General features: G+C 39.9%; 1 protein-coding gene across 4 annotated transcripts in view; it reads right to left on the bottom strand.

Annotated features, from left to right (window-relative positions):
- Nucleotides 1-18,258, bottom strand: part of ENTPD5 (ectonucleoside triphosphate diphosphohydrolase 5 (inactive)) — a 36,594-nt gene that overhangs the window by 12,752 nt on the left and 5,584 nt on the right. For all 4 annotated transcript variants that reach the window (XM_074365265.1, XM_074365268.1, XM_074365266.1 and 1 more), the window contains exons 3-12: nt 17,741-17,801; nt 9,378-9,439; nt 7,665-7,950; nt 6,934-7,013; nt 5,170-5,313; nt 2,645-2,720; nt 2,336-2,371; nt 1,897-1,985; nt 1,514-1,593; nt 748-809 (exon numbers count right to left, since the gene is read on the bottom strand). In XM_074365265.1, coding sequence (XP_074221366.1) covers nt 748-809; nt 1,514-1,593; nt 1,897-1,985; nt 2,336-2,371; nt 2,645-2,720; nt 5,170-5,313; nt 6,934-7,013; nt 7,665-7,881 — 784 coding nt within the window. In that variant the 5' untranslated portion in view covers nt 7,882-7,950; nt 9,378-9,439; nt 17,741-17,801. The remainder of the gene's footprint in view (nt 1-747; nt 810-1,513; nt 1,594-1,896; nt 1,986-2,335; nt 2,372-2,644; nt 2,721-5,169; nt 5,314-6,933; nt 7,014-7,664; nt 7,951-9,377; nt 9,440-17,740; nt 17,802-18,258) is intronic.

The following is an 18,258-nucleotide window of genomic DNA, read 5'->3' as shown; positions in this document are numbered from 1 at the left end:
TGCATATGTGCATTTGGCAGAAGGGTTGATGATTTTCATCACATCTCAAAGAAATCTAAAACCAACAATGGGAATAAGTTACTGCCTTTCTAAAAAAAGGAAAAAATACTGTCCTACTTTTCCCATTGGTTGTTGTGAGATTTAAAGAAAATACACTTGAAAATGTAAACTCTGAAATACTATACAATTATCATCACAATAATACCTTATTGTGAACCATGCACCACACAAAGTACATTAAATGCAAAATCTCTTTTATTTTAAGGTAAAGAAAGGGGCACAGAAAAGTGAGCTAGCTGGCTCCAAATCTCAAGACTGGAACTGACCCTAGTTCTGCCTGACCCCAGAAGCTGAGCTCTTAACCCTTTTACCACCAGTGACGAGAGGAATGGAATTGTTCAGTTATTTCACTTTGTAAATGAACTGCTGCTGCCTGTACCTCCCAGGTAAAACGAAGGGCTTGAGCAAGCTCCTGAGCCTTGAATTTCTACAGATACTTCAGCCTCCTGGCTACAGACCGTTCCTCTATACAAACAGACTTCATGTTGTAAAAGGCTAATAATATATACCCAAACATCTGAACCCATTAAGTAGAAAAGGAATTTGTTATTATTGTGCTCATTATACAATGTTTATTTCCTACTTCTGCATAACCCTTTCTTCCACAGAATCACGGCAGAGGGCGGGTAAAGGCAAGCTGAGCACTGGTGTCACTCTCACCCAACCAGCACCGGTACCCAGACGAACCTTCCGTCTCCAGGGCTCCCAGGGTTGCTAGTCTTGCAGCTTTCAATCCAAATCCCAAGTAACTGTAAAAAATAGGATTGACTAATTTTATGCTGGTCCTGAATTCTCCAGCCTAAAGGTCCTTCATCCAAAAGTAACATGGTTTCTCTGTCTCCCTCTGGAGGGAGGGAGCCCTCTGTGACCTATTCATTTCATGTGGACAACAAGCAGTAACTTCTGCACAATTCAGATCAAGGCCATGCAAGAACTTTCCACTGTTATGATTTAAAGGCCAGAGATAGTGACACTTCCTAGGGTCCCACCCTGGGAACCATCCCCAGGAAATCTCTTATTATCTTACCGCCCAGCCCCACTTTGATCAAATTCTAGGCTGGATTTTGAACGTCTGAAAGTCAGCTTAAAAGGAGCTGATACAGAACTTTGGCCAAACCTTCTCCAAGCATCTCCTTTCTGGAGAAAACCTGACTTACATTGCTTTTACTCCTATATTATTTATCTTTTACTTTTACATTACCTTTTAAAAATTCTTACATTACTTTTTGCTATATCATTGTTAACTATATACTTTTGAGGCCAAGAATGGAGAAATCTCTTGGGTCCCTTGGGCTTTGGTAAGTGGTTTGGGTTTCAGTTAACAGGCCTTCAGGGATTGGCAAAGACTTTGTAAGACTGGTCAGATGCAATAACAGATGTGCAAATGCATTGAAAAGTTAGGAGAATCATACAATGTGAAGTATTATTATTTTTCCCTTGTCCCCCTCCTCACCTATGTGTATAGAGCTTATAAGTGCTGTTAAACATCTCAAAGGAAGTGAGGTAGTCTCTAGGGGTTTGTTCCAGGGTTTTCTGCAAATCAGAAAAAGCAAAAAACTATTCAGGATCGCAATTATCTGAAGATGTTATCACCACTATCTGCATTCCTCCCCCCAAAAAATCAGAGATGAAGGAGACATTAAATTGCTAAACTCACAAAGCTCGAGGAATCAAAGGAACTCTGAACAGTGAGGGGAAGTTCACTCAGTCATTAATTGACTCTACTCAGCCTTTTTGTGGTGGAGCTGCTATCTGAAATGGGCTACCATTTTCTTAGCACCTTGATACACCTGCCAAGTGGGTTGCTAACCAGATCTTCATATGTATATGACTCACCTCAAACTGGGGCAGGAATGTGATTTGGGTAGAGGCCCCCCCCAGGTCCAGGGTCCCCACAGTCTCCTGGCTGTGGCTATGCAGCTGACCTGTGAATGAGAGCCAACTCTGAACATCTTTGCCTCCTAGACAGCCCAACGCTCCTCTGTTTCCGATTTCTCCTGCTTTTGTCATATATTGGAGGAATTCTGTAAATATTCCACTGTTCCCCAGCCCCAAACGCTGCAGGCAAATGCTAAACTACAAGGACTCTTGCTGCAGCTGAGGCCTTGAAGGCAGGTAATAAACATTAACTTCCTGTCTTTCCTCCCCCACCACTTTTTTGTTTCTTAAAAACAAAAGAAAGAATAATACAGGGGAAAAATTAAAGAGGTATTTTTGTTCCCTGATCATGTGTGAAACCCAGTTAAGGTCTTAGATAAACTTAAGAATGTATTACCTGTCAGAAAATTCACAGTAACCCAAGCTAATATGCCTAAAAAAGAAAGACAACGATCACATCCAGAGCATTTTCCCCTCTTCCCTGGCCCTATCTTTGTTCTTTTTCTCTCTAAATTTCATGTCTAAAGCACACATTTCCCTATCCTCATCCTTCCATTCCTGCTACCCCGTTTCTCCTTGCTTATTTGTTCTCCTTACTTAGTTCCTTTTTCTTCAGCCCCTCCATCTCTGTTCCTGGTTCCTTTAATCAGATCTTTTATTAACCCTGGCCCTCCCCTGCTGGAATATATAACAACACCTCTCCCACCTTCATAGGATCCATCCATGATGCTAACACTGTCATCTGGTACCAGGAAAGGTGACTTCTTGAAGATCTCTTTTACCTAGAGAGAAAGGAAAAAATCTGGATTCCCTAAGGCAATAGAACGGATCTCCATATTCTGGCTGTATCCTATAATGCTTAGAAAATTACACTCTTCATTTTTCCTAGATAAAAGTTTAGCAGAACTCATTCCTTTTCCCTACAAAACTAGAGAAGGAACTAGGCAAGCCATTATTGGTTTCTTGTAAAAATAAAAACACAGGGATTCTTTAGATTTTCAAATAAATCTCAACCAAACCACCTACATTTATAGGTGAACTGGACCTAGAGCACACATTTGACCTTGTCAGCTCAGAATCAGGACTCTGTAATTTTTTTTAAACACCTGATTAATTTTACTTGAACACATACTGGAGGCTATTGAGGACCTTTTCCCACTCCATCTCTTAGATGAACAGATAAATTGGGATTGTAGAGAAGCCTGGCCTGGGTGGCTCCTGAGGATACAGGAAAGTTTCTGCTGCTCTCCTATCAAATTCTACAGGTCTCTGCCCTCCTAGTAAAGGAACTCATGCCCATGAGCTGAGGTACTCTGCTGTCAGCCAGACAGAGCCTAGCATGTGGCTGGGGCCTCAGGAGTCTAGAGAGACCCCAGATCTAGATCCGTTTATCCTATTTTAGGAGCTGGGAATGAGATCCTACACAAATGCTTTTGACTCTCCATAAGTATAGGCCAATGATATGGGTGTTATCTCTTCTTTTTATATGAGTATCATGGCAGGTGGGAGGATTTACAGCTAGGAATAGGAGGAATTCTAGTCTTATCTGCTTACATTTCTGATGGGATGAACACTTCATGCAGGGACCTCTGGACCTTGTTTCTATGAGGAAAAGTCAGTTAAGTGATTCAAAAACAATCTTTTAAGAAGAGGATAGAGAAGCACATGGGGCTAAATACAGAAGGACTTTCTGCTCTGGCTCCCTTCACCCTTCACCTCTCTCCCCTGCCCACAAGTTTACTCAGTTTACTCTCAACATAGCAGCCAGAGTGGTGCTTCTGAAACAGACGTCAGATCATGTCTCTCCTTAGCTCAAAATCCTCCAGTGGTTTCCTCCTTAGAGAAAAAGCCAAAGTCCTAACACCCGCCCTCATGTGTCTCCGACCTCACCTCTTACCTCCCTCCCACCACTCACTCCCCTCTGGCCGCGCTGACCTCCTGGATGCCGTTCCTTGAACACATCAAGATCGTTCCTGCTTTAGGTTTTTGCACCAGCTGCTTCTTTAGCCTGGAATATTCATCCTCCAAATGTCTTGTATAGCTTGCTCCCCATTCCCCTCAATCTCTGATCAAATGAATCTTACCAATGAGGTCTTTCCTGACCACCGTATTAAACAGCATCTCCACTGGCCACCAGCACCAGCATTCCCCATCGGCCTTGCCCTGCTTTATTTCTCTCCATAGCGTCTATAGTACCTGACATACTTTGTATTCACTCATTTTCTGTCTCCTTCAACTAGAATCTAAGGTCCATGAGGATGGGGTCAGTGACCCTTTTGTTTCCTGTTCTCTGTCCCCAGTAACTTCACCAGTGTCTAGTACATAGTAAGCACTCATGTGCTGAATAAATGAATGAATGAGTACATGAATGAATGATGAATCAGGACTCGGACTCTCTTGTAGACACGTTAGGCAGTTTGTCCGTGAACAAGGGACTGAAGGCCTCTGTGCGGACAAACAATGGATTTGGAAGACTGAATTAGCATACTTGTAAAACAGAATCCGTTTCTGCTGTGACATTTTTGTTATAACAAAATTTTGCCTATAAACATTCTTCATAATATTAAATCTTATTAATTTACATGTTCTTTGCATAATAAAAATGTACCATAAAGTCAAAAAAAGTCCTAAAAAATTCTCTGTAAAGTTTCGGTCAGAGAATTGAAGTAGGCAATCTTTATAAATCACTTTTAAATTCCATTATTCTTTTCAAAAACTTTATGCTGAGAGGAAAGTGTCACACAAAAAAGACAATATAAACTATATGATTCCATTTATATGAAACGTAAGAAAAGCAAAACGAATCTATAATGACAGCAGATCAGTGGTCACCTGGTTTCGGGGAGGGGGAAATTCAATGCAAAGGGGCATAAGGAAAGTCCTACATTTGTAAACACTCATTTAACTGGACACTTAAAATGGATACATTGAATTGTATGTAAGTTATTCCTCAATAAAGCTGATAAAAACAACTTCTATAATTCTGCTTTAACAAGTTGGAGAATTAAGAATATCATGGACAGGAAGTACTTTCAACTTTTTAGGAAAAACTCAAGCATTTTTTAAATGTAAATAACCAGCTATAACAAGAGCCCAGAGTCACCACAGTGCTTTAGCAATGGTGCAATACTGAAGGTGGCAGTAACACTCCAAAGGGCTAAATACCCATAAAGAAAATATTCATATAGGGAAAAAGAATTATTCAAGATGCAGAAGATTTCCAAAAATTACCTCAAAGAGCAGAGCCTGGGCTTTCTCTTCTGGCAGTAAGCGCAGTCCCGCTGTTGCCTTCAGGACCACCGGGGTCCTCTTCCAGTGACTTCGGGGGATGGAGTCTTTGGCCACTTCTAAGAGTTCTTGAACAGACTCCGCACCCTTCAAAAGAGATGACCCACGTGTCCAGTGGACAGTCCATTCAGTGGAGCTTGTCTACCCCTCAACATGCCCTCTGTTCCAACCCTCCTCTGCTCTGAAGAGGAGAGACTGAGAGAAGTGGATTCTTTGAAGAAGGAGAAGCCATTTCATTTTAAGTAATAATAAAAATGATTCTTTTGTAGTCTGGTCACTTTAATTGTTATTTTGTGTCTCATACAAAAACTAGCTTCAGGCCAGAAAGTTGGTGTAGCGAAGGGAACAAGGTTTGGAGTTAGAAGACTTGGTCGCTAGTCCTGTGGGCTAACATAGGTCACATGGCCTTCCTGGGGCCTGGCTTCCTCAGCTGGGAGATGGAGGTATGCCTCGTACCATTACACAAGACTGCTGTGTGCACACGATGAGGCGGACCTTGCAGAGCTGCTACACAGATGCTAGCTGCAGCTGTTATTACGCTACACCTTTTATGATCTCCGTAAGGACAAAACAAGTCAGGTTCATTTTTGCATTACCAGCATGTACATGCGTGGTACACAGTAGATGCTCAAATTATGATAAATTAAAAATTATTATTTTAAATCCATTGTTTCTCTTAAGTAAACATCTGTTCTGACAATACACTGCCTCTTAATCATTATAATTATTAGCAACCACAACACAATTTTATTCTCCAAATGTCAAGTCAGTTTCTAATAATGTAGTTATGTTCAACAGCTCCTAATTTTCTAGCACATTTGCCACTTGTCAATGGTGAGCTGAGAAAACAAACATCCTCTCGATTTTTCAAGTTTAAGCCATTAAAAATTTTTTTTTTTTTCTTCTTGTTTTGGGGGGGGTAGTTTGATTGATTGATTGAGTGATTTTAATGGAGGTGGTGGGGATTGAACCCAGGACCTCATGCATGCTAAGCATGCACTCTACCCATGAGCTATATCCTTCTCTCCAAGTTCAAGTCATTTTTACCATCAGGTTTTCCTTTGGTTAATGATTACACTTGTGACACTGAACAATACCTTCATGTCTGCTACCAAAGTTCAGCATTCCACCCTATTCTATTTGATTTTGGTGTGGCCTGTGACACCCTGGGTGCTGCAGGTTGTGAGAGCTCAAATGTGAAATACAGTCACGACAGAACTGTACATTTGTCCTCTATTACCGAAGATTTCCGTTGTCATGGATTCTTGCCTAATTGCTAGAATATGGTCCTGCCCTGTGTCAGGGCACTCTGAAATGGAGTTTATTGGGTTTACACTCCCTCAACTGCCATGTGTAAACCTCCTGCTTTATAGAGAACTTCATATCCATCTTCTGCATCTATATTAATTGATGCAGTTGATAGCTTCAGCTCAAAATCTTTAACAGTATATACAAAGTGGGTAATCTCTTTAAAGATGGTGTTATCCCTGCATGGCCACAATCTACTTTCATACCTCCTTCCACCCAAGCCCTGATCAGCCCAGGGTGTACAATTACTGTGATTCAGGAGATTAGATGAGGACAGAAAACTGACTTCATACACAACCTCAATATCAGTAGTGAACGGCATGAGATATTTAACAGCAGGGGTGTGATAGACTTAACAAGGCATTCGTGAATCTAAGCATCTAATTGTAAAAAACTCACCTGCTTAGGTTGATCTACAAAAGCAGAAAGTCCTGGCTTCACAGAATCAAAAATTTCCCCTTCCAGAAATGGAAGCTGTCCTATTTTGTCCATGGAACAAAACAGAAAGAGATGGCTGAGTACCAAAAATTAGGCTGTTTCGGATACTGGGCTCTGTACGATATGACTATACTAGATTAACCTGCTGTTTCCTCAAGCTATTCCAAGTTATTCCACCTGTGAGGAGTGGCTTGCAGGAGTACTGGGTAGGGAGATAGAGGATGAAAAGTAATCACTGATGGTCCTTCTGCCATTTCTCTGCTGGACACCTAGCTTCTACTCCTTTCCCTAGACTTGTGAGTAACCTGAGGATAGAACACTGAAAATTCAGAAAAAGTTAATCTTTAGGATCCCCTCACTCCTTCTCCAAGGATGGTAGTGATCTTTCTTTCAAGACCACTCTCAATATTTTGGACCTTGGATTATTAACCACCCTTATAGAAAAGGAAAGATAAATTACAGCTATACTTCTTGGACACATGAGTTTCAGACTACAGGCAGTCCAGATCTCTCTTAATTTCACAATGAATTAAATCATCTGTGTTCAGTTATAGTCCAAAGTGTTCTCTGAAGAAAGACATTCAGTAGCCATAAGACTCCGTAATTGACATCACACACTCTCAGCACGTTTCTGGGAGGAGATGCTAAAGTGTGGATTTATAGGGTCTGGTAAGTGTACCACTTGCACTTACCTGGTATCTTCTGCACAAATGTGTAAACATGAATTCGAGTTCCAGTGCTCCCTGCATCAAACATAATTCCATACAAGGTGCTGGCACTGACATTGACAGGACACATGGAAGACAGGAAGACACCCTCAAACCAAGTCTGCTGGTCTCTGTGGAAGACAGTGCTGCAAACACAGGATGCCACCAGCACGAAGAAGGCTGCCCCCCAGGAAGTGGCCATTCTCTTCCCAAGATGTGGTGAGTGTAGGCTTTTGTTACAGAAGCAGTGCTGTGCATACACCTGCAGTGGCTTATAGGACAGAGGTACACAAGGTTAGACCAACTGGCTTTTTTGTTTACACCTGTAAAAGAAGAAACACCCATTACAGAAATCCCACCCTCTTCCCCAAGGTGCTCATTCTCTATTCCTAATAACCAGCACAACAAGCTGGACAAGGGAGGCATATGCTCTTAGCACCTTTTCTGAAGGATATCTGGTTGCAAAAGGAAACTGGGATTGAAAATGTATTTTCCCATACTCTGCTTTTAACTGTAGGGTGGATCTCACTTATTCAAAGGCTCTCTCTGCTACCTTGCTCCCAATGTTGAGCCTAATTTTCTTCTTATTTTTACAATTTTGTCTTTAGATCATATACTGACACTCCTTCTCTTTTTTCTTTCTGATTAATAGGTAAGAAGCTTCAATTCCTGAATTAAAGTATAGTTAAAAAAAAGTTATAAAGTCCCTAACATGGGGTGTTCACAGACTTTAAAAATCAGGCCACTGGACTGCCACCTGTGACCGACAATATCGCCAGTGGCTTGCACATTCAATGACATTTTAAGGGAATAAATCAACTTAATTCAAAAAAACTTAAACAAACCATTATGGTTTCTAAAACATCCTTCACAGGTTTCACGCCATGCTGTCCCCGTAAGAACTTAGAGCAGATGGGGAAATTAAGACAGAAAGCCTCAACGACTTGCTGAAAGTCATCAAGCAGGTCAGCGGAGAGTTATGGCAAATTACTGCTTGTATTTCTTAAAGTGCCCTCAGCAAAGACAAAAACCTTGTAAGTGCTTAGCATTATTTGCTTTGGATTTATATATTACAGGAGGTTGGAGACAAATGATGCAGAATGCCTAGAGTAAGGTTACATGGAAAAATGTCTCCTGGATAGGCTGTATTTTCTCCTGGTATTAATGAAGAATGCCATGTCTGTTCTCTAACATTTAATTGATGTTTTGCACTTTGGTCAAAACAGTTTTGGGTGTTCTGACCCAGCTTTCACCTCTGGACTTCAGTGTAAGTCATAGTTACTTGTTAAACAAGATCTAACTCTAAAGTCCCCACTTCCCAGTCCCCTTATCTCTAATAGATACTTGGTGTATTTGGAGTATAGAATGAGAATCCTTAATCATTCTCAAGTTTGTTGATCTCTCGGGGTTCCTTTTATCAGAATGTCTCCCTCCCCCATATTACATAAAATAAAGCAAATTACAGTTAATTGCATTCGTAATGTAAGACTATTTAAAATAACAAGTTGTTCTGAGGTAGTACGAAGGCAGAGTTAGAATTATCTGTCTGAACACTATTCAAGGCTGAACTTCTACCCTGTAGTTAAGAACGAGAGCTACTGGCTAGGAAATGAAAACTTAGAACCTCAAACAAAGGAAAGTCATCCCAGAAAATCAACCACAGCAACAGGGCAGCTGCCTGGCCAGATTCATACTCACATCTTAAATCACTCCTTTTGGCTGATTCTTTTGCAGCAACCAGGTTGGTCATGTAGATTAACCTAAATAATTGAAAACAAAAACCACCTTTTCAGATTCTGAGTATTAACAAATCATTGCCTTCTCCAGAGCTCAAGCCGTACTCCACACTCAGTCCCTTCTCTCCCTGAGGAAGGGTATTATGGCCCCCCAGTCACCGGCCTGCTTCCATCGCAGTGATTGATTCCACAGCAGCCTCTTCAGGGCTCACTCATATTTTCTCTATTATTGTGGCTTCTGAAAAAACCTCTCCAGCTTCTACTTCCTTTAAGCAAATATTTGTTTTTCTTCCAAAAGAAATTTCAAGGGAAAAAAAATGTGTACTAGGTATCTGTTTTCATGAGGTGAAAACTGCAGAGTCATACCAGGTGTTCCATGTAAAACTAAACAGTAGATTTTAGAGAAAGCAAAGGAACACAGAAAACGCCCCTTCTGCTCTCAACCTCTACCTCCTAACCCCACTTCCAACCTCATTTTTCTTCAAGATTAAGTATTTTAAGAATGCTATTAGAAAGGCTACAACTTAGAGCATATAGAATGGCGCCCTATTTCATGACACCAGCCTACACTGCTTAGTCTTTGCTCAAATATCACCTCAGTGAGACCTTCCTTGTCTACTATATTTAAAATCGAAACCCACCTGGTCACATACACGTCTTCTGCCTTCCTTCCCTGTTTTTTTCCACAGCACTTCTCACCTTCTAGTACACTATTTAATTTACTACTTCTGTTTTTTTTTCATATTTCCTGTTCCAACTCCCCTCCTTCTTGTGAGCTATACATGTATGAGCAGGTATTTTTCTGTTTTGTTCACTGATGTGTTCCTGGCATACTGCAGGTGTTTGAGTATGTTAAATCCTTCTGGAGGGATGAACAGTGATCTAGGGACTCAGGGACTGGATCTCACCCATTTAATAAGAATATAAAGTTGACTTCTTTTCAAAAGGAAGTTAATTACCTACCCATTGAAGTGAAGTTTTACACTGAACATCCAGTATGACTGTGCAGTTTTTACTTCATGAAGAACATGATTTCAAACTTCCAAGGAAGCATTGTTTCTCCAGTGTGTCAATTATATAAAAAGCTTTCTATGCTATTCAAAATAACATACATAGTTTTACTTTCTACAGACTGGAGAGTATACATACCAGTATGTTAAAATCCACTCCCTTCAGAATTGGTCTCCTCAGTATCTCTCATTCACTACCTCCTTATTCACTCAACAAAGCCCCCTCTATAATTCTTTAGAGACTTTGGTGCCAGCTAGTGTTTGTCACTATGCCCGTCTCCTTCCAAGGTCTTTTCAGTGTATCTTTGTCTCCGCAGTAAACACTAATCCTCCCCACTTAGCCGTCCCAGAACTGCACACTCTGGATTCCCTCCCTCCTTGTCATCCAGAGCCTGGGAGGCCACAATCCCACAGGACCTGGGCCCCATCTGGGTGCTCACCTGCTTGTGTCTGCCCGATCCCTGTGAAAGCTTGCTTTCACTATTGATGTCTTTTGCTCTTTGCTCCTGTTTCAACCCTTCTGAATCAAACTGGCTTCATGAACCACATTCACCTTTGTGCTAGTTTGCAACTAATTGTGTAGCATTTTGCTAACTCACTCCCTTCTTTATCCTTCACTCCTCCCGTACAAACCTTTTTTCTAAGTACACATGATTATCTGGTTCATCTACTTTCATGTTAGTTAACTAACTGTCAACTAGTAGAATTATTGCTTATTGGGCTGAAGTTGCTCAGGAACTGAATTCTGTGTTGTTTTTACACAGGAGATTATAGTGAACAGCACTCCTTGATAGCTTCTTCCATCCTTGAGATGAATGCAGAAAGCTGGCATTGAATTGTCTAGTAAGCACTACTGAGTGGCTAATATATACCAGACACTATGCTGGCTTCTACATACAAAAGAAAAATCAGATATAGTCCCAGCTATTGGGGAGATTTCAGCTTACTAGAAGAAACAAACAAATAAATCAACAGCTATAGCGTACTGTGGCAAGTTCTCTGACAGAGCTATGCACAGGGTGTGACAGGAATGGATGTTAAGAGTACATAACTCATCTTAGAAGGGGAAGGCAGGAGGTGCGAAAAGACTGAGAGGCTTTCCAAGGGATGAGAGGCATAAGCGGGTCCTGAATCAGAGGCAGGAATTACACAGGGGAAGGGACAGGAGAATTCTGAGGACTTCAAATATTACAAGTTCTGTATGGGTGGACTACAGAGATGTACCAGAATAGAGGTAGGTGTGGGAAAGAATGGTTCTGGAGGCATCAAATCAGATTTCAAAATGTATGGACTTGCTTTCCTTATACAGTTCCATGGTGACACCTGACTGTTACTCATATCTTTCTATTCCTCCCAAAGCAAACAAACATAAACATTGATTGACTTGAATAAAATGACACTATTTTCCTACAGTGTAAAATAATGGAGTGGGAGAGGTGCCTAGAAAGGTCTACCAGAAAGTCTGAAAACAGTGAAACGTAAAAGCTCCCACTGCCGGTTCTTCTGAGTTCCATGGCAAAGCTGGCTTTAACAAAGTTAAAAATTAAACACAACGCAAGTTTAAAATGTAACTAGAATGAAAATTTTAAAGAACAAGCTGAACCATGGGAATAGATTAGTCAAACCACCTACAACATAAGTTAGTCAAGCAAAGTAAAACTAAGGTGGGTCCAATAAGGTAAGTCTGAGGCAGATTTCAGCATAGTGAGCAACACCTTATTTGAGGATGTAACTTAAGACCTACATATCCAATACTGAGAGCCAGAGCCCCGGAACACCTTGTTATTTGAAGAGCATCTAAGGTGAAGGTACAAGTTATCTTTTGTATTCCCAAAGCTAAGTACTGAGCCTGGAACATGTCAAACATCAGTAAATGTGTCCTGAATAGACTTGGTGCAGCTGGGCTAAGGGTATCTACAGACAGGAGCACTGGGCAGGGAGTACCTGTTTTCCTAGTGTCTTACTATGGCCAGGTATCACATCCCCAATTCCCCACTGCCCCTCCAAACCAGCCCAGAGGAGTGCTATTCTAGGAAGTCTACTTAATCACATCATTCATTTATCCCATTCTAGAAATTATCAGTTGTCTAACGTTACTCATAAATGCAGCATGAAAAGATGAATCATCTTAGACCTGCCCTTTAAGAGACTGCAGGAAAACAGGAAAAAGACACATGCCCATTTAATTACCCCTGTAAAGTTAAAATGTGACAAGTAGCACAGTTCTATGCTCTGAGAGTAAAAGCAAGGAGAGATTACGTCCAGCTGGATGATCAGAGAAGGCTATGTGAAAGGTGGCATTTGAGGAGGGTAGTAAGGAGGAGAATTAAAGAGGAGTGATTTCCAGGAAAAAGAAATAATATGAACCAAGATATGGGCATAGAAAAGGGATGGGGGCCCTTGGGGAATAGTGAACAGATCAGTTTAACTGTAGTAGGAAATAAAGTTGGAAAGCAAACCTGAGATCAGATAGCAGAACACACCAAATACTAAGGAATTTAGACTTCACTTTGCAGGCAATGGGAAGCTATTCAGAAATCTGAGTAAGAGAGTGTCAAAAATATGAATCTAGCAGTTACATGTAAGAAGGATTGGGGTGGGGCACCTTGGTAGGCTCCACCCACTTGTCTAATTCTACAAATGTTTACTGACGCCTACTAAGAACCAGCTGCCTGAGAATTAAAGGTGAATTAACAGACTTTTTAAATTCAAGATGCTCAGAGTCTGGCAGAGGTGACAGATATACATACAAATAACCACATCTTTTAAGTTAATCATAAAAGTGCTAAAGGAGCCCAAAGCACAGATGATTAGCCCTATCTAGAGGATTAAGAAAGGCATGAGATGACATTTGAACTGATCTGAAAAATGAACAGAAGTAACTACATAAATAACAGAGACACATAAACAAAGACCAGAGGGACCATAAAAAGATGAAGACAGGCAGTAGGGAATTATGGATAGTTTGATTTCATTTTTAAATTTCTTCAAAATGAAAACAAAAAGGAGAAGATTAGAGTGAAAGAGGGTATAGGAAGGTTAGCATTTAATGCAGAGGGAAGACTGTGGCCATAGGAACATAAATCTGAGCTAACAACAATAATATCAGCTAATATTTATTGAGACCTTAATAAATAAGTGTGTGAAGTATTTTACATGAATTCTCATTTTATCTCACAATACCACTCTGTGAGGTAGGTTCTATTATTAACATCCCCATTCTAGAAATAAGAAAACAGGCCTAAGTAATTTAAGAGCACACAGTAGTTAAGTGAAGAAAGTCAGAAGTCAAACCCAGATGGTCTAAGTCCAGAGTCCTACAGTTTTAACTGCTAGGTCACAGGAAGAGTCACCAGTATGGACTAGGGAAGGTTGAATATGGGGGTGGGGAGGAGAGTGTAGAGCCGAGAGGGATGGTTAGAGATGACGCTGGAAAGTTAGACTGGCATCAGGATGTGAAAGTCTTAGTGGTTTGAGCTCCTTTCTGTGCATGACCAAGAGGTTTTGATCTGTTTCCTGCCGGTCTACCTTCACTGCATTTCCAGAATCTGACCATTTCCATCACTACCACCTTGGCCTGAGCCACCACCATCTCTCATGTGATTTACTCTAATATTGTCCTAACAGATGTCTGCTTTTACCCTCACTCCTCTAGATTCTGTTTTTAACAAGCAACTAACATCATCCTTTTAAAACCTTCGTTAGAATAAGTCGCTCCTCTGCAAATCCAGCAATGGTTTCTCATTTCCCTCTGGGTAGAAAGTCCCAACAACAGCCGTCATGGATCCACCTGTTCTGCCTCCCACCCCATTACCTCTCTAATAGTTTTCACCTCTCTTGCTCCACCCACATCGACGTTTGTGCTGAAATGTCACACGTGTTCCTGCCTTAGGCCTTTGCTCTAGCTGTCCCCAATGCCTGGTACAATCTCTTCCCATACATCCACTTGATCAATTCCTGTAACTCCTTCAAATCATTGTTCAAATGACACTTCCTTATTGAGGCCTCTCTTTAATACCATAACCTCCCTCCTCATGTGTCCCCTATCTGTCTGCTTTCTCAATATCCCTTTTTTTGATCTACTTTTTTTCTCCGTACTACTTACCAATTCTAATATTCTAGACAGCTTATTTACTATACTTATTATCTGTGTTTCTCTGATAGAATATAAACTCCTTGAGAGCAGAAATCTTGTTTTGATGCCAAAGCACTTAGAAGACTCTCCAAGAAGATGCTCAATACAAAGTGACAATAGGAATAAACTGCAAAGTGACATAAAAAGGGAGAATACTTTAATAAGTAAACAAAATGTTAAGAGAGAATGTAATTAATTAATATCTAATCTAGTCAAACTAATTTGTTTTAGGAGAAACTGTAATTTTATTTTTCTGAATCTACTGGTTCTATAGCTAAACTGAATTTCTTTAACCAAACACATTCAAATTGTTAAAACTATGATAAAGTAACTTTCCAAAAAAAAAAAAAAAAAAAACCTAAAGGGTACTAAACATTGTTTACATTGTCCAAATTCTCTTCTGTATATCAAACCAATAAATATTATAATATGCTGTACATTAGTTATCTATTGCTACCCAACAAATAACCCCAAAACTTAGTTCCTTAAGAGGACAATAAATATTATCTCATAGTTTCTATAGTTCAGGAAACTGGGATTGACTTAATTGGACAGTTCTGGTTCAGGGTCTCTCATGATACGTAGGCCAGGGCTGCAGTCATCTGAAGGCTTGACTGAGGCTGAGGCTCCACCTCTAAGCTCCCTCACTCAGTGGCTGGCAAGCTGATCTTGGCTGTTGGAAAAAAGCCTCAGTTGCTTCCCACTTGTGCTCTCCACAGGGCTTTGAATGCCTTCACAACATGGTGGCTGGCTTCCTCCAGAGTGCAATTCCAGAGAGCAAGGCAGAGGCAGCAATGCTTTGTGTGACTTAGCTCTGCAGATCATACACTATTACTTTCCCCATGTTTCACTGGTCGTACTGACTAACTCTGACACAATGTGCAAGGGGACTGAATATTAGGAGGCATAAATATTAGGAGGTGAGGCTCACTGAGAGCCATCTTGGAGGCTGGTTGCTGCAAGTTATAACCAGTGTTTGTATAATATTTTGTGTTCAGCTTCCCCCCCCCAGCTTATACATATTTCTATTAACACAACTTATATATTCCTTGTTTTAGAAACTATGTTATTCCAATATTAACTCTTAAAAATTAAAAATATAATGCACTTTAAAACTCTCTGAAAATATCATATCCCACCACTGAAGCCTTCCATTTTTTTCTGTTACAGTCCCAACATTTTACTTAAGGAAAAGAATTAAAGTCAGAAAAATAACTCACACAATGTCCTGCTTGTTCCTAAGGATGACAATGAATTTAAGCACTTTAAATAAAAGTCAGATAATTTCAGGAAAGAGTGGGAAGAAAAGTAATGAGTCATTACTTTTAAGACTACAGACATCAGTTAATAATTGAATAATAAAAGTTAATGTGGTTGGCTGAAATCTGACCACTTTGTCCAAAGTGATGAACTAGTAGTGCATCAATTCTAATTCCTTTATTGATTAATAAAAATTAAATACTAAATCAAGGAAGATATAGAGTGAAAATATGTATATTAACAAAATAGCAAAAATGTAAAAAATGTAAAAGAAGAAAACAGAATAGCAACTTTCTTCATGCTAAATGCAGGAAAAAATTTCTAATCATACAATGGTTACTGAAGAGATATTTGGTAGAAAGGGATTAAGACTGACAACTGGCACAGGTTTGAAAATCACTGAAAAGCTTTATAACAAGCATTTTTCAAATATTAACTAGACAAAAAAGGTTTATTAAAAAATCAATTTTTATGAGATCGTTGCCAAAGAGCCATAAGATCTGTGAGCACGGACACTACAAGGGAGCAACTGAACAGGAAGAAGAATTTCCCAACAATATGAGCTGTCTCATAGTGGTGGGGAGAGAAGAATTCTTGCCCCAAGGGCTCAGCTGAAATATGATCACATTGTCCAAAGTGGACACAATCACAATTCGGACAGCTGGTTTAAGGTCCCTCCAACACTAACATCAAATACTCTGACTCTCAATAAAGGAATTAGAACTGATGCACTGGTAGTTGCCAACAAAAATAAAATTATTTCCTATAAATAGATGACTTCTTTCTGTACTTTTCTCCATTTTAATCAAAACAGCATTAGACATGTGTCAAAAGGCCCATTCTGAACAATGAAACCATCTGAGTCTTATTCCGACATGAGCTCAGGCGGTGCATGATTTCATCCTTCATTGTTTCAGGCTTGACTTAGCTACAATAATCACTGCACAGGAAAAGCTTTTGCTATTGCTGCCTCTCCTCAGAAGTCACAAGGCCTCTTCTTACTTATTCATTAAGGGAAGAAAGTCCTTTAGGGAAGAAGATACTATTAATCAGGAGGGGATTAATACTGCCCCAATGAGCAAATGTAATGAAAAAACAATGATAAACTCTCTCTGCCTCCAAATCCACATTCACTGTGGGAGGCACTTATTTGCAGAAGAGTAATTGCAAGGATCAGTGCCATTTGTCACTGTTTATACTGGAGTTTGTGGGAAGAGAAGTGGAAACATATTTTCCCTTTCTTGTTATCAACTGAAAAACAGCTACTCCTTCAAACATGTTGAATTAAAATGAAAAACATGAGAAAGGCAAATATTATAATCATACCCCATGTATAAAGCAAAGAATAGTGACTCCAGATAAGTACTGGTCCTCAAATATGTCTTTAAAATGCTTCCTCTCTAAATACCATGACATTTTAATTTTAAAAGTGTTTGGTAACAATGTTTCTAAAGTGACATATTTTATTTATGGTTCATGGTTATGATTATGATCATAAGTTAAACGTTTTTTTCCTGTAAACTTGGGATTCCTCCAGGGACTACAGGTCTACAGGACTGTTTGCCCTTCTGCCACCCAGTCATCCCAGAGCTATGCTTTCTGAGACAGTTTTCCTCAACATGATGCTATCTATTGTCACTGATCAGGGTTGTCACATGCCTGACTCGTTCCATAAGCTGCCACCATCTAATTAAAAATCTTTTGTGGGATGTGAATCAGAGAGCCATAATCATTAGACTTTTATGTCAACTTACACAAATGAGGGCCTCTCCAACAGAATAAGGATAGTGGATACTGGGATAGCTTTTAGCAGCTCATTGATCCCTTTCAATTTACTATGAGCTCTCAGCTAGCAATAAGAAAGCAGTATTTGCAGAAATCTGACTGTAAATGGGGTATTACTTTATATGGGTTACTTACCAATTTTTCCTTTTTCTTATGGGCTCTCCCCTTTTTTTCAATTAATGTGTCACTTTTCAACCTGCAGAAGATGGACATGGATACTCATAAGAGCTAGGTTCTCTTTTCTCTCTTTTGTCAGTATGCCTATTTTGATGCAATTATCTCTTTTCACATTCCTGTTTCCAATCTACTCAGTCTTTGGAAAGCAGATCACCAAGCTTATCTCCTAACTTGCTGTGTAGAACTCTTGGGTTCTTTCTCCTCTTCCACATTTTCTTTTCATTCAAACTACAACCACAGCCATTCTTCATCACTTGTTTACAAAATCAGCAATAACAAAGGGAGGCATGTCACACTCCCTCTAAAAGGCAGTGTATGTTTTTGTGTAAATGTATGTGTGCAAATGTATTGGGGTGGGGAGCAATGACTAATGTATAAACAAAGGGCATAAGTTTATGCATTTTGTGAAGTCCTTTTTTGGCTGTGAAAAACTCAAATACCAGTTGTATGTTCTACAGTGTGACCAAGAGTGGCCA

The sequence above is a fragment of the Camelus bactrianus genome, chromosome 6 (assembly GCF_048773025.1).
Source record: "Camelus bactrianus isolate YW-2024 breed Bactrian camel chromosome 6, ASM4877302v1, whole genome shotgun sequence".
Lineage (NCBI taxonomy): Eukaryota > Metazoa > Chordata > Mammalia > Artiodactyla > Camelidae > Camelus > Camelus bactrianus.
This window is presented reverse-complemented; position numbering and strand designations above follow the sequence as displayed.